Source organism: Pterocles gutturalis, unplaced genomic scaffold (assembly GCF_000699245.1).
Source record: "Pterocles gutturalis isolate BGI_N339 unplaced genomic scaffold, ASM69924v1 scaffold316, whole genome shotgun sequence".
In the NCBI taxonomy this organism is placed as follows: domain Eukaryota; kingdom Metazoa; phylum Chordata; class Aves; order Pterocliformes; family Pteroclidae; genus Pterocles; species Pterocles gutturalis.
The window spans coordinates 12845-28146 of NW_010097479.1; the positions used below are offsets into that span (position 1 = coordinate 12845).

Sequence of the window (15302 nt, forward strand, 5' to 3'; positions counted from 1 at the left end):
CTCGCCAGCTAACATCAGCACTGATGTTGGGAAGCTAATGGGAGAAGAGATGATTTCCCCCACCTTGGGGATGTACCCACTCCTTTGCTGCTGGATAAGATACCTGTGGGGGGACCTGTGCTGCTGGAGCTGTGTGCATCTGAGCCAGGAAAACGTCGGGCAGCAGAGAGGAGTGATACCTCTGTGAGTAGCCATGCTGGCGTTTCTTCTTGTGATTGCCCTTGGAGTGAAGCAGCCTCTTGGCGAGGTCCTGGTGGACATCTCTGGGTCCAGCTTTCACTTGATGATGTGCAACTTTGCTGCCCTCCTTGGGCCAACACACAAGATTTGGCCCTTATTGCTCAAGCAGTGGGATATTTCTAGCTCTTCTGGGTCCTTTTATACAGCAGCTATTTTTCCTTTTATGGTTTCTTGTCCTGGGCCAGCGGTGGCATCTCCCACAGCTTTGTGATGGATGTGACCCATGCACTAAGCTCCTATTAACTGTATTCCCGATGGACAGTTGCGAGGTGAGCGGCTGAGGATGGGGACCAGTTTTAATCGCCACTTCTCAAGCCCTTATGGAGGGACCACACCATAACAACTCATCAAGCCTGAGCAACATTCCTGGGACCAGATTTCCCCCAGGAGATCCAAACCACGTGGCAGCGGGTGTATTGGGGATTACCCCTCTCTTCAGACCAAGTACAACAGCTTTCCATTCTGTGTCTGGCGAGAAGAGATGAAGCAGTTGGTTTCCCGTCCCAGGCAGGAGGTGGTATCCTGCCACTGTAGTAAATGACTTTTAAAAATTAGTATTCTATACATGGATTTTTTTTTTTTTACTTTATTTTTCTTTTATTTTTTTTTTCCCTGAAATGAGCTATTCTACATTTGGTAGATTCATCTCTCATTAGCTTGGGAGTCGTCCACAGGAATTTCTGCAGAACTGAGTAGAAACTGATTTACTTTTTTTCAGTGCATCTTTCACACATTTGATTGTTTCAAAGGTTTTTGCTACTTTTTTTTTTTTTTTTAGGCTATTTTGTGCCAGCCAGTCACCTTGGATTTATTTTTCTTGTGAAAGTGTTTTATTAGTGTTCTAATGTGATTGTCCTCTAAGGAGATTATCCTGTAACTTTTTAAATCCTTAAAACGAAATCAGGACAAGACTCTGGTTCCTTTACTCAGGCCAAATTATCATTCCTTCCAAACATTTCTAGTTTCTCCAAGACTGCATTTTGTGCTAGACCAATCAACCAGAAATAATTTTTGATACCATACTTTTCATGCCACTTGGGGGGTATTATTTTACAAGGTTTGTATTTTTTCTCTTTTATTATTGATAATCACCCCTGTTCATGGTATCATGAGATCATGTAGGCATCCAGCTTCCTTCTAGGTAAGTTTCCAATCCTCATATCTATGGAAAATAACTGTAAAGCTATAAATGCTAAAGTTTCACCTCCCAAATAGGGGAAAATAAGATGAAGAAAAGCTGAGGCTCTGCTAGGGCACTCCATGGAGCTGGTTTGTTCCACGTGTCTGTTGCAGTTTTTGCGTGGTCCTTGTGTTTGGTTGCTGTGGACATTCAGTTACAGCTCTATCAACACACAAGCACAGGGGATTTCTTTTGAAATAGCTTAATAATTTATTTTTAAATAAACCACTGGTCAGATGGCGTGGGCATCAGGAGATTTTTTGCTCTAACAGATCTTTGTCCTGCTGCCAGTACAGTCATGTTTCTATCAAAACATCATTATGGATAACTTAAAAAAAAAAAAAAATGCATTTTTCTTCTGTAGGAAGCCCTGTTTGAGCCAAACACATCTGAGATCTGCATGTATTTAGCAAATTAGAATACTCTTAAAAAAAAAAAAAAAAGGTCAGAATATTAAAAATAAGAGAAACAGCATAAATATAAAACCTTTCCCTGGAAAACAGCGCTTGTCCAACCATAGGTGAGGACATTGTGATCTGTGATTGAGGCTGAGGAGCCCGAAAAGCTGGAGAAGAGTGCCTATGGCCTCCCCTGCCCATCTCTCCCCTCTTTCCTACCCTACTACTTGCACAGCTCTTCCCCTCCTGCAGACCTGACCTCCTGGCCTCTCTCCAGTCCAAAGTCAAGGTGGAGGCCAAGAATGAAGACTATTTTCTTTTCATTGCATCTTCCAAAGCATTTCTGCTGCCCACGCTCACGTTCTCTTTTCACTGTCTCATCCCAACAACGCTCATCACTCGAGAACTCAAAGTCCCCCCTCTCTGTACCACTTGACTTTGAACTTTTTCTCTCCAAGGTGGGCTCTAGCACTATGCTCCCAGCTACCTTAGGTGGGAAAATACTTCCTAGACCCCCGCTTCCCTGGGGAACATGAGCTTAGTCCCTTGGGACCCACTTTCTGCCTCCACTGTTGGTTGGCTTCAACAGCAGTTGAGGGGATGGGGGAAAAACATGGAGAAAGAACTGTATGAGCTTTTTGTCCCATCTACTGAGGCTGGAACAACTCATTGCTCCATGCTTCTCGGTCTACTCCAGCTCCTTGCAGGCCCCAGATCCCTTCTCCAGTTAACTTTTGAGCATCTTTAAGTCCCTATAGGGCTTCAAGGTAATTTTCCCCCTTTACCTTTTGACTAAGTAAAAAAGTACCAATCACAGCTGCAATGTCCTACACAGCATCCGGATGCCGCATCTCTGCGCTGATAAGCATGGCCTCATCTCCCCCCATCCCTCCTTGCCCCAAACCCCAATGGAAAAAAAAAATAAATTAAATCATGCCTTGCTACATCTTTGTTAGGCGCAAAACATTGAGGCGCACAGGAAGGAACGTGGCACCGGAGGCGTACTGGATCTCCCGGAGGACCCCTTCCCACTTCTTCTGCTCTTCATCATATCTGGGGAGAGACATACAGGCAGTTATGGTGAGGAAGGTGTCTCCTCTCCCTTGCTTCAGCTGCTCTCCATAGTGGTGGGAGCCCTGGTGCATGGTGTGATGCCCCACAGACATTATTTGGCTACAAGATACCTGCATGCATGGGAACTTAGAGCCCTGGCGTAGACTGGTTTGCAGCCCCAGGACATGGAATCACAGGATGGTTTGGGTTAGAAGGGACCTTAAAGATCGAGTTCCAACCCCTGCCATGGGCAGGGACCCCTCCCACTAGCCCAGGTTGCCCAAAGCCTCATCCAGCCTGGCCTTGAACCCCTCCAGGGATGGGGCATCCACAGCTTCTCTGGGCAACCTGGGCCACTGCCTCACATGGATATCAGTGCGTGATCTCGCAGGGGAGGGTGTATTTTTCCATTGGGAAATGGGTTGATGACACCAAGACTGAACATCCATGGTGAAGGCTACCAGGTGCCTGGTGAGGGTGCTCGAGAGCCACAGAAGTGAAGGGCAGGAGTAGCTAACGCTACACGAGCTGCTGTCAGAAGGTGCTTTCTGCTGGCTTCTCTGCTCGCACGAAAGACTGATTTCCAGCCCAAGGACTGGCTTTTCCCAGGGAGAGGCTGCATTACACAAATGTTGCTTCACGACAAAGGGGAGGTCTGGAACCAGCTCCAGGCAAAATGTCAATGCTGCAACAAAACTAAAGAAGCAGATTTTTCCCTGGTGTGTTGTTATATGAGGCTGGGAGAGATCACTGAACCACCTAATGTGTCCTCCAGCACAGCGCAGGGTAAACTTCTCACCCAGAGACCCCACAGCCTTGTGCTGGGGTAACAACATCCATCTCACACTGAAGGCATCAAGAAAGACAGAAACTCTCTCTTCCCTCAGTGGTTCTCACTAACATCCCTCCCATGCTCCCTTGGACAGCCCCAAGGAAGATCATCACCTCCAAACGTCGTTCAGCTCCGTTGGCACCAGCTCTCCCGACTCCGTCTCCACTGTGGCGAACCCTCCAAGCAGGTAGAGCACCCCAGCCAAGCTCACCAGGCTGACCGAGCTGCGCTCCTGCGGGAACTCAGGGAAGGTGTCCCACCTGTCGCATGGAGAGAGGGGACATGTTAGGGCACCCTGCCTACCCCCACGCTGAGGCTGGCCTCAAATCAGGAATCAATAACTGAATTAACTAGTGACAGTTTATAGGTCTACGTGGGATGGGATCATACAATGATGCTTATTAGAGATAGTTTCCATCATCATAGCTCAACCTCATTTTGCATTGAGAAAATGAGCTGTGAAGAACATCTGGCATGGACCAGCAGGTCCCAGCAATGGGACCACAGCTGCAAAGCTCACCCAAAGTTAGAGAGTCTATTGCGTTGGGTCAAGCTGCCAAGATGAAGGTACAGCCCTGCAGGGAACCCAAGGACTGCACCAGTTGGTGAAACCACTTTGAAGGTGAGCCTGAGAGGATCCACAGTCCAACTGCAGTGGCATTGGTGATGCCCAACTGTCCAAGGAATACAGACTGGGAGGAACTGGTATCAGGAGTTGCAAGCAAACTCCAGAATGGTTGGAAGTTGCTTAATGTCCACCTACAGCTGCTCCTTGTATAACTACACCCCGAAGGTGTGCTCAGGTACCTACTTGTTGTTGGCAATGTCATAGACTTCCACTGAGTTGGTCAAGCCGGTGTCAGTCACACCAGCTGCCACGTAGATCTTGTCTTTGTGCACGGTGGCTCCGAACAGGGAGCGGGCAGTTTTCATGGGAGCCAGCTCCGTCCACTCGAACTTAGATGGGTTGTAGACACACACCTTCTTCAGGCACTTCCTAGAGAAAGATAAGAGAGAAGGAGACTTGATCGCCTGCCAAGGGGCAGCTTTGCACTGCAGGAGTTTGGGGATGTCTGCTGGGAAGAACGTGGGGTCTCTAGAAAGGATTTTCCTCCTCATTGTTATGAGTGCCTTTGCTTGGGTGTGTGCCCAACGATGCCCGTGCCTGGAGACACCATTTGTGCATATAACATATGCCCTCCTGCTGTGCCCACTAGGGGTAGGAGTCCTAAAAGCTCAGCATCACGCTCACGCAGCTGGATTTGGGTCCACATAACGAACTAACTGCCTCCCAGGACCTCACACAGAGCTATCATACCCCATTTCAGTGCTCCTCATCCACCTTGACACTGCAAAATATCACCAGAACCGTCCCTGTTCCCCAGGACGGCGATGTAAGGTGTGTGAATGCATGCATGCTCACACTGTTCGGACCATCATCCTTTCAGAGCAGGACCTATCTTTGCTGGATGATGGCATGTTTGCTCTGCAAGCAGTTGCACTTCTGCCTTGCAAAGTGATGGCTGCAATGGTCCCCGAGAGGGGCTTTTTCTGCTGAGCCCATCTCCTGCAGGATGGGGGTCAGGTTTGATGAGGTTTTTCATTCCTGTTGCAAATCATAGAATCACAGAATGGTTTGGGTTGGAAGGGACCTTAAAGACTATCTAGTTCCACCCCCCTGCCATGGGCAGGGACACCTTCCACTAGACCAGGTTGCTCCAAGCCTCATCCAACCTGGCCTTGAACCCCTCCAATCCACAGCTTCTCTGGGCAACCTGGGCCACTGCCTCACCACCCAAGTACTCGTCTGGATTTGACTACTAGGACCGCGCTGCTCCACAAGAAGTCCAAGACAGGAGATCCTTAATGTGAAGGGGCTTCCTGCTCTTCAGAGCTTCTCTCAGCCCGCATGGTATTTATTTATAGTGAGCAAAGAGGATGATACGTTCCCTCTCCTGCAAGGACAGTGCCATCTCCCTGGTGTCCCTGTAGGACTCCTGAGGGCTTGGGAAGGGCTGCAGTCACAGACATGAGCTGAGAGGGAAGGATCCACATCTCACACCCCATCCAACCCTCCTTAACCCATAGCATCTAGGTTGGGGAGGTACCAACTCATGCTCCGCACTCCCTCTAGTTTGGGGCATGACTCCCGAATTCCTCTTGCTTTTGGACTTACTTGTCGCTTCCTTTACCACCGATGACGTAAACAAGATCCTTATGCGATACCACTGCGTGGCCGTAGACTGCGTAGGGAAGGGAATCAGCTTCACCCCACTTGAAGGACCTGGATGAGAGAAAGATGGGAAGCTGAATCCTAGAGTACATGGCACTTTCCAGACCTAGAGGTGAGCACAGAGTCTGACTCAGTCTCAGAAATATGAGTTTTTCAATGAGACAGAGCTTATCCTGTAAATTTAGTGATCCTAAAAAAAGGGGGAAGTTAAATTATGCGAAATATTTATGCTAATATGCCTTATTTTCTGCAGCATCCCCTACTCTTGGCCTTTATGGATACACATCCCCACTACCCAGGACCTCATCTCATTTACAAGCTTTACCACACGAACACAAGACAGAGATTTCTGCATGATGGAAAACAAAACCAATGAGACTTAGGGGTGCAAGATCCTGAGGGTGAATTTATTTTTTTGGCCATCGCCTTCCACTTTGAGATGCTTTGGTTGGCCAACACTCAGCAATGACCCACAGGGGTGGGTATGTCCACATTTTCAGTGCAGGCTTTGGAAACCTCAAACTGGTACCCAAAGAGGGCCGACCCATTTCTCAAAAGGTGTCTGTTCATATCCACGTAGCTTAGATTTGTCCCCGGTTTTCATGCATGTAGCCCACAAGACCTGCCCTTTATTTTACCCAAGAACTGAGTTTCCTGGGCTCTGAGTGTTTTCTAATTGCCCAACCACTCTGGGCAAATATGTGATCCCATAGACCAGCAGTTTGCCCTCTCCAGGTTTATTAAGAGTTGAAATCTTGACCCAAATAATGCTAGAAATACAAGTGGTGCTGGTCACACCTCTACCAGCTTCAAATCAATATCCCAACCACCCCCTGAGCACTTCGCAGGGCAGATGCATCCTTTCCTGGACTCTGCAGGGACAGATAAATGCCCCATTCCATGGGAATGAAACTGGTTTCAAATCTTTGCCAATAAAACAGACTTTGAAGCACGCACATCTAAATATAGACCGAGCAAAGGCTTGTTAATGCCTCCTGCTCTGCCTCTTTGGGGCAGGGAGCAGCAGTCTTGGGATGCTTTTGTCTCCTGTGAGCGGAACGGGACGGTGCCTTTTAATAAAGCTCATGACCTAACATGGGTCAGAGCCCATTGTCCAAAAATAATTGGATAATAAGCCTGATATCAATCAGGATGGGCCATTCAGTGCCACATACAAATATTTTGAAAACTAACATTCCTGTTCAAAGCCACTCCTGGTGAGACCATGGGGGGTGTTGCTGAACCTCCAGCCGAGATCAGAAGGAAAAACTCCTTTTGCTCCTCTGTACAGGTCTCACATGAGCATCTACTAAGATGATAACATAATATCCCCATTACGGCTTCCAGCTCTGGGAGGTTCAATTATAATAAACGAAGCAGCTGGAGAGAGACAGCTCAGAGCCCCAGGGTACAGCTTGAGACAGTCCTAGTGGTCCCAGCAACTAGACGTACAGTTCAAGCCCTGTCTCCAAAACCTTTTGGCCCCTGGAGAGCTGGAGTCGTTTTGCATGGCAGCTGCTTCATCTTCTCCTATAAACCACCTCCCACCCCGCGCTCGCACGAGAACACTTACAGCCGGTCGTAGCAGAGGACTGAATCCAAGGTCTTCTCTCCCTCTTTCAGTTCTTTCCCTCCGACCACAAAAATAGAATTTTCTGCCTCTCCCAGGCCAAAGAGGCAGCGAGGGGAGGGCAGGGGGGGCATCCCCATCCAGTCTGCATCCAGATGGTCGTACTGAAAGAAAACACGTGGTCATCAGTGTGTGCTCGCTCGACCCATTTGCTTCACAAAAATCAGGGTCCAGAGGCTGAGAGCAACGGCCATTCCCACATGCAGCTTGGTCACCCCAGTAGGCACTTTCTGCAATGTCGCTTTCTGCCTGTGCCTTGCCATCTGGTGCAGGATGGGAGATCTTAGGGCAAATCCGAGTCATATATCATATGACATATGTTCTATGTCAAGGTGTAAGAGCAGAGATGCACCAGAACAAACACGTTCTGCTTGAGGCACCAAAGACTTGACTTGGAACAAGCTTGGTCATCTTCGGATGAGAGAGTCGCATGTTGGACCTATAAAGGGTATCTGATAGATAGGGAAATGGATCCATACAGTGATGGATACATCTCTGACTAGATCAGATGGCCAAATCCTTGCAGATCCTTGGACTTCTGTAGATCAAGGCATTGCCTCATCTCCCAAAAAAAGATGTGAAAGATTATGAGGCTGGGGGCTTTCTGGGCACTGATGGGAACTGTAAACTGGGGTAAAAATTTTAAATGTAGCTTGGTAGAAGAGGAGGGAGGGACATTTTGCAGCCAGTTTGGTGGGACTCTGCAAGATGGAGCTGTGATGGAGCATTGCCTGCAGCACTGTTTGCAATGGGCTCGGGCCAAAGAGCTTCAGCTTGCTGGGCTGCCTCCAAAGACTCGGCCTCAGCTGGATGCCTGTGGTTATTGTCTCTTTGTAAGCTCTGGTCCACATATCTGTTATTTATAGCTCAAGCCCTAGCAGCTCAGTCTCCAGAATAGTTCCTGCTTCTTGATGGATTCAGCATTGTTTTCAAGTCATAAATCTTAGGAGTGACAAATAAAGGATACGCTTTTCCATCTGAAATGTCAATAGAATAATTTTGTTCCTGCCAAAATTTGCAAGGCCTCTGGGATTTATTAGCATTTTTATATTTTGGTGCCTGTCCTTAAGTCTAAACTGTCCCTGACCTAAGTCTCCTGGCTTCAGCAGAGGGAATGTGAAACTGGGGAGGATAGAAACAAGAATCAGAAGGTGTAGGATGGTGCTGCACTGGCACAGGGGTTCAAGGGTTTGTTGTACAGCTGCCTGTCCATATCTGTGTGATATTTCAGCTGAAAAAAAAAAAAAACCACTCAAAAGACTCTCTTACTCATATAGGAACTGCAAGCTACAGAATGACACTGGTGGCAATAAATTCCACCTTTGCCAACTGATGGCACTTTCCAGCCCTGGGACTTGTCTGCACCTCCCATGCACGAGTGCCACAGCGAGCTGGGAAGGGACCACTGTCCCCTTCTTGTGAGGAAGGAGCCAAAAACAGCCACATGATGCCCAAGGCATTTGCTACCGAGTCAGTGGCAAACTGGGAGCTGAATATAGAAATCTTCCTCTTGGCAGCAGAGAATCACTGAGTACTTTAGGCTGAAGGGACCTCCAAGGGTCTTTCATCCAGGCCCCATGCTCAAGCAGGCACAGCTTGGGAGTTAGAGCAGGTTGCCAGGGCTTTGTACAGTCAAATATTAAATGTCTCCAAGGTTTGTGGTTTTGTGACCTCTCTGGACCCTTGCTCCAGTACTCCACCACCTCCACTGGGAAGGTTTTCCTCACAGCTAACTGAAATTTCCCTTCCTGAAACTGCTGGCCATTGACTCTTGTCCCATCTTTGTGCAAATCCAAGAAGAGTCTGGATCCCTCTTCTGTGTCCCCTCCCATTAGGGAGCTGCAGCCACCAATGAGATCTTCCCTTCCCCAGGCTGATCAGACCCATCCCACCCTCTTCTTGTTCGTCCTGTTCTGCAGCCCCGACCATCTTGGTGGCCTCTGCTGAACTCATTCCAGTACCTCAACGTCTCCTTTGTACTGGGGAGCCCCAAATTGGACACAGCATCCAGATGTGGTCTCACAAGTGTATGATCAAAGGAAAAAAAAAATAATCACTTCCCTTGACCTGCTTGCTGCAGTCGTGCTGAAACAGCCCAGGACATGGTGGACCTTCGCTGCCACTCAAGGAATTACCCTGCCTGGCCAACAGCTGGACTGGCGGAGCATTGATCTTTAGGCATAGGTTTTGGCTGAATACAAAGCAGCCTGTCTACCTGCTCTGCAGAGGTGGGTGATGGAGCTGGACACATCTGCTGTTCTCACCTGTTGTCCAGTGCAAAGGGCTGTATCTCAAACCCTCCATCCTGCCTTCCCCCTCCATCCTGCCTTCTAGGGCTGCAGTTGACTTCTCGTTTCATGGGCTTCACATGGGCTACATAGCCTCCAAATCCTGACCCTTTCCAAATGAGGACAGGCATGGTCCTTGCACATGTGATGCAGATGTACAGCCCTACCCGTGCAATGAGACAAAGGAGGGATCAAGGCTGGATGACTCAGCTTGGGAACTACCCTTACTTTATCCTTTCTGCCTGAACATGTTAGTTTTCTTCCCAGAAGACGTGTGAGCCGTAGGAGAAAAACAAAAGGATTTCTGGGTATAGGGGGAAGAACAGAGGATTTGCTGGATTCCTACAGGGTCAGAAGGAAGGGTAGGTGCCTTGCATTAGCTGTCAACAGGGAAGGTGCTCTTGGGTTACAGCCCAGGCTGGGGCTCAGATTGCCTGCACAGAGCTCAATCTGATCACAGCTTTGGTTACTGCTGAGTTAGAGCAGACACTTTTCTTGTGGAGTATCCCAAAAGACGTCACACTGTGGTTTCCCCCACATATGATGGCCAAGGCAGAGACTCTGAGCTGGAACTAACAGACCTCCAGGGTCAAGAACAGCACGAGAAATGAGGATCGTATTGGCAGCTAGGGACACACTATGTGTCCTTGGGGTGTTTGCTTTGTGGCTGTAGCTGCTGCAGTTCCTTTGTTGGCACCTGGCAGAGTCACTCTCGGGTTTTGCTGGGGGTTCATAACCAAGGAACATAAAGGGTACAAAGCAGAACCCAGACCTGATGCCACTAACCTTCCAGTTCATGCGCCTTATGGCAGGCAGGGCTGGACCAAAGGCACTGTTGAAAGTGGTCCCCTATTCAGGAGCTGGATTAAGAAATCTTATTCCTATTACCTACTCCTTCAAACCTCCTTCCTCAATCACCAGAACCCCCCTGTCAGTGGTATTCTGCCTTAAAAATATAGGGAGAAGAATCTCTAGAAAAGCAACTCAGATGTTTCACCTTCATTTACGACTTTCATTTTAACATCACATGACAATTAATATTACTGGCATCACAGGGAAGCTAAAGACTGGTGATACTCCAAAGTGGTCAAGGAAACAAAGATAAAGCTAGTACCTGTAGGAAGTAGGAACTCATGGGATCCTCTTTGTTGTCCTCGTTGTAGTATAGTCCACCAACAATGAAGATCTGATTCTCTTTGGTCACCAGACTGATGTGGTTCTTTGGGATTTGAGTAGACAGGGAGGCAAAATAGCACTCATTGGCAGTGGGATCATAGGCTACTGCTCCACTGTCGCTCACCATGAAAATAAGGTCCTGGAGAAACATCCCGAAACGCATTGTGTCATTTAAGATCCCTGGGAGAGCATCCTCCTCTGTATCTTCCTCCTCATCTACTGCTCCATTGACAACATTGTCTTTCGCTTGCTTTTCACTGCTTTTCTTCACTTTCTTCTTCTTCACCACAGTGAATTTACCTTTCTGGGCATCCTTCACCATCTGTAGTTTCTTGAGCAGCTCCGGGCTGGACTTCACCGTGGCGTGCTTCTCCACGTGGTCTTTGATGTAGTCATTGGGCATGAGGCGGAAGCGGATGCTTTCAAAGATGATGGGCAAGGCCTTCCGCCGGCTCTCCTGGTCCTTGGTCCCCACCCACTTCATCACTATTTCGAAGACAGTCTCCTCTTTCTCGATGTTGAGGGAGTCGCTGGAGATGATTGCAATAAGCTCATCAGGGGAAAGCTGGTAGAACTCCTCATCCCGAGAAACCAGAGCAAAGCGATCACAAATGAAATCCCGAGCTGCCACGGCCAGCCGGGCACAATCCAGCATCAAGCCCAACCTGAAGATAGCCAAGCAGTTGCTGAGGCAGAGCCGCTTCTGCAAGAAGGACACGCAGACGGTGAAGATGGAGGGGATCTGGAACATGTTGGCCACCGAGAAGATGTCCTGCACGTTCTGCTCTGTGATCTCCAGCTCTGAGGTGTAGATATAATGGAGGATCTTGCCCATGACATCTGGGTCAACATCTTCCAAACTGACCTCCCTCTTCTTGCTCTCTTCCATATCCGAGAGGAACATCGCTCGAAAATACGGGCTGCAAGCTGCCAGCACCAGCCGATGGCAGGGAAACTCCTTCCCTTTGACTTTCAAGACACAGTCCAGAAACTTATTGTGGTCCAACATGTCTTTGAGTCCATCTTGGAGGAGAGTTTGCTGGTAGAGACGCAATTCTTCCACTTGATCAAAAGGCAAACCCATGGTGAAGAGTAACTGCTCCTTTTTTTCCCAATCCTTCTTATATAAATATATATGTATATTTATGAATATATCTATACCTGTGTCCCTAGTAAAGAAACTCACTCAAAGCAGGGCTTGCGGGTCTCCCTTGCTTCCAGACTGTCGGCACACTGGGAATGTGAAATGCTTGCTACTAGCGCAGCTGTCTGTGTACTTCAGTTTCCAGCGTAGGGCTTTATATATAGCCACAGCGTTACAAAGCTTAAGGAATCCATACTGGAGCATGTGTAAGCTGATCACCCTTTAATATGACACATTGGACAAGGAGGAAGGGAGGGGGACGGGGGAACAGCTGTACTTCCAGCCTCGATGCTTCAGGAAGGGTCTGTCAGCTCATGAGTCACCAGGGGGGGAGCAGGAACCGTCCCATGACGGGAGACGCGTGCAACCCATCGGCTCATCTGCCGCGCTTGGGAAACAGCCTCCAGATGAATCAAACATCCAAATCAGCCTTCTGGGTCATGAATGGCAGGGCTGGGACCTTCTCCCGACGCTACTAAACTGACTGCTCTGAAACTGCTAAACCTTTTGCTGCGTTAAAAATAGACCGTGAAGTCAAAGCTGGAAAGATGCAATAAGGGAGCATCTTATGTCGGCTTTGTGGCATCCCCGACTCCAGCCAGCTCGCTCCCAGGGCTGCTTTTCTCCACAGGTTTGTCCTTTGTTGTCCTCTGGAGTCACTTTTTCAGGGAGGGTGGCAAATGAAGATAAAGCTGTTTATTTACATCCCTGTGTGGGATATGAGACCTATGCTGGAAGTTACTCAAAAAGTCTCGCTAAAGGAGGAGACTCAAGGAGCATCGGAGAGGGGTGGCTCTGCTTTGTTGGCAATATGCGCATGGGCCCTAGTGGCACAGTCTCTGAACATCTCGTCATTAATCATAGACTCATAGAATCATAAAACAGTTTGGGTTGGAAGGGACCTTAAAGCCCATCAGAGTTCCCCCCCCCTGCCATGAGCAGGGACACCTCCCACTAGCCCAGGTTGGTCAAAGCCTCATCCAGCCTGGCCTTGAACACCTCCAGGGATGGGGGATAATAAATTCGTCTTCTCCACATCTTGGTGACAGAGAGAGGGTTTGAGGCAGAACAGAAGTAATGAGAGCACAACGGTGGGTTTCAACTCACAGATTAGGACATCTAAACAAAGGTGTCTTCTTCTGACTTGAGGGTCTCCTGCTAAGGTCTACTGAGATTCAACACTCCCATGTTGAAATCTAGAGCTACAGCAGGACAACTTGCCTGGCCTTGAGCTGATGCTCCAGAGAGGCTGAGGTCTCCAGCAGGTCTTGTGTCCTCCTTGTACACCCTTGGATGTCTAGGAAGCCCCATGGGGCCTCAAATGGCCAGTCCAGGTCCAGCTCTTCCCATGGAGCTCATGAAGCAGATTAGTTTTGACAGCCATGGATGAGCAGGGTAGCTCTAATTATTTATACCTGTGGTAAAGCTTATACATAAATCTGTTTTATTTTATCTCTGTTACTAGGGTCCCTCTGGGCTGGCTGACACTCAGCACTGGCACAGGTTTAATTAACGATTTAATTATGTCTGTGCAAAGATATTAGCCACTCTTCTGGGTGTATTTAAAGCCACGTAACCCTTTACTTTGGCATGGATGTATTTATAAAGTGCTTTGTGCCATGATGGTTATCTACATGAGTGGGAAGAGGGAGGCAACTATACTGGTATGAAGCCTTTTTGTGCTGGTGAGGTTCCAGCAGCATTGGGGAGGTACCAATATAGCAGGGAAATAATCACAAGCTGTTTTCAGAGATTACATCATAAGCTGGTCTGCTGTGCTGCTGATCTGTGACGGAATCAGGCGATGAGCACTAATCTTTGAACTGGGTCAAACTTCAGGAACCTTCCACTGCTCCCAGACATCTGGGACCAGACACCCCTGTCCTCCCTTCCTCCTTCCCTCCACATTAACTCTGCACTTTCCCAAGTTTAATCCTGCATTTTTCTGCTACTGGCTGGGATTCTTGCCCCCCTCTGCCTTTAATCTCCCTTGAGCCCTGGCTTGTTTTCCTTTTCGCTGTGCTGCTCAGAGTCTGCTGCCATCCAAGGTTTGCTTCCCCATCCCCCCGTCACGAGGTGCCGCTGATAAAATGCAGGTACAGTCCATCCGTTCCCAGAGGAGCTCCCAACCGATCGGTGGGTCTGTGGCTTCTCCTAGGCTTGTGGTCCACCCATGGAAAGAGCACTGTGCTGGTACCAAACCTTCTCTGGGGTCTTCATCAGCTTCCGTGGCTTTGCACAGTGGCTGGACCAGCTCCAAGGCTCGGGGAAGCAGCCCTGGTTTTTCCAGAGCACCATGTCCTTGGGGCATTGGGTTGTTTAGGCTCCCTACAGCCATGGAGAGAGACAGGTATCTCTGGGACCTGCTTCACTGCACCCGAGTTAGACACTTGTCTGAGATGAGAGGACTTCGGTGATGTCCATCGGTGTCCATTTGCTCTAAAGAGAGTTTAAATCATGAATTCAGACTAGACACCCTTAAACTGTTCCCAGTGGCTCCTAACACCAGCAGTACTGGGATGCTGTCCTCACCTGGCAACTTTCACACCTGTGATCCCCTGCCTTAAGTTTCCACCATTTTCTGCTATCAGTTCAATACAGCAGCATCCATCCCAAGCCCTCTCATCAAAACGGATGTAGATTGCACATATGGCCCAGGCTGGACATATAGGCTGTGTCCTATGTGTTAACCCTGACCTCAAATGGTCTGTAAACCTCCCTGGCTCCTGAGCATGGGTGCATTCAGCTTCGATAAGACTGATTCCTCCCCAAAGAAGTTTCTACCCCGGCCAGATGGGACAGAGGGTTGACCTGGTGGCCCCAAGACCTCTGAGCAGCTCTGCACCATGGGGAGGTTCACCTGCTGCTGATATCGACAGCTGTAAAAGCAGCCACCTTACATCCATAAAATTGTAGAATCATAGAATGGTTTAGGTGGAGAGGGACCTTAAAGAGCATGTAGTTCCAACCCGCTGCCGTGGGCAGGGACCCCTCCCACTAGCCCAGGTTGCCCAAAGCCTCATCCAGCCTGGCCTTGAACCCCTCCAGGGATGGGGCATCCACAGCTGCTCTGGGCAACCTGGGCCACTGCCTCACCACCCGCACAGGAAAACATTTCTTCCCAATAT

General features: G+C 48.8%; 1 protein-coding gene across 1 annotated transcript; it reads right to left on the minus strand.

Annotated features, from left to right (window-relative positions):
* Positions 1 to 2759: 2759 nt before the first annotated feature.
* KLHL40 (kelch-like family member 40) lies at positions 2760 to 12114 on the minus strand. The gene is made up of 6 exons (XM_010073650.1): positions 10969 to 12114; positions 7510 to 7670; positions 5880 to 5987; positions 4515 to 4700; positions 3817 to 3963; positions 2760 to 2871 (listed from the first exon to the last, which is right to left on the minus strand). Exons 1-6 carry the CDS (start codon positions 12112 to 12114, stop codon positions 2760 to 2762), a joined length of 1860 nt encoding a protein of 619 aa, XP_010071952.1.
* Positions 12115 to 15302: the final 3188 nt, after the last annotated feature.

Coding starts and splice junctions, on each gene's coding strand:
- KLHL40 (XM_010073650.1), bottom strand. CDS start 12,114: ATGGGTTTGCCTTTTGATCAAGTGGAAGAATTGCGTCTCTACCAGCAA. Junction 7,671..10,968: donor TGAGTTCCTACTTCCTACAG/GTACTAGCTTTA, acceptor GTTTTCTTTCAG/TACGACCATCTGGATGCAGA. Junction 4,701..5,879: donor GGTGGTAAAGGAAGCGACAA/GTAAGTCCAAAA, acceptor ATCTTTCTCTAG/GAAGTGCCTGAAGAAGGTGT.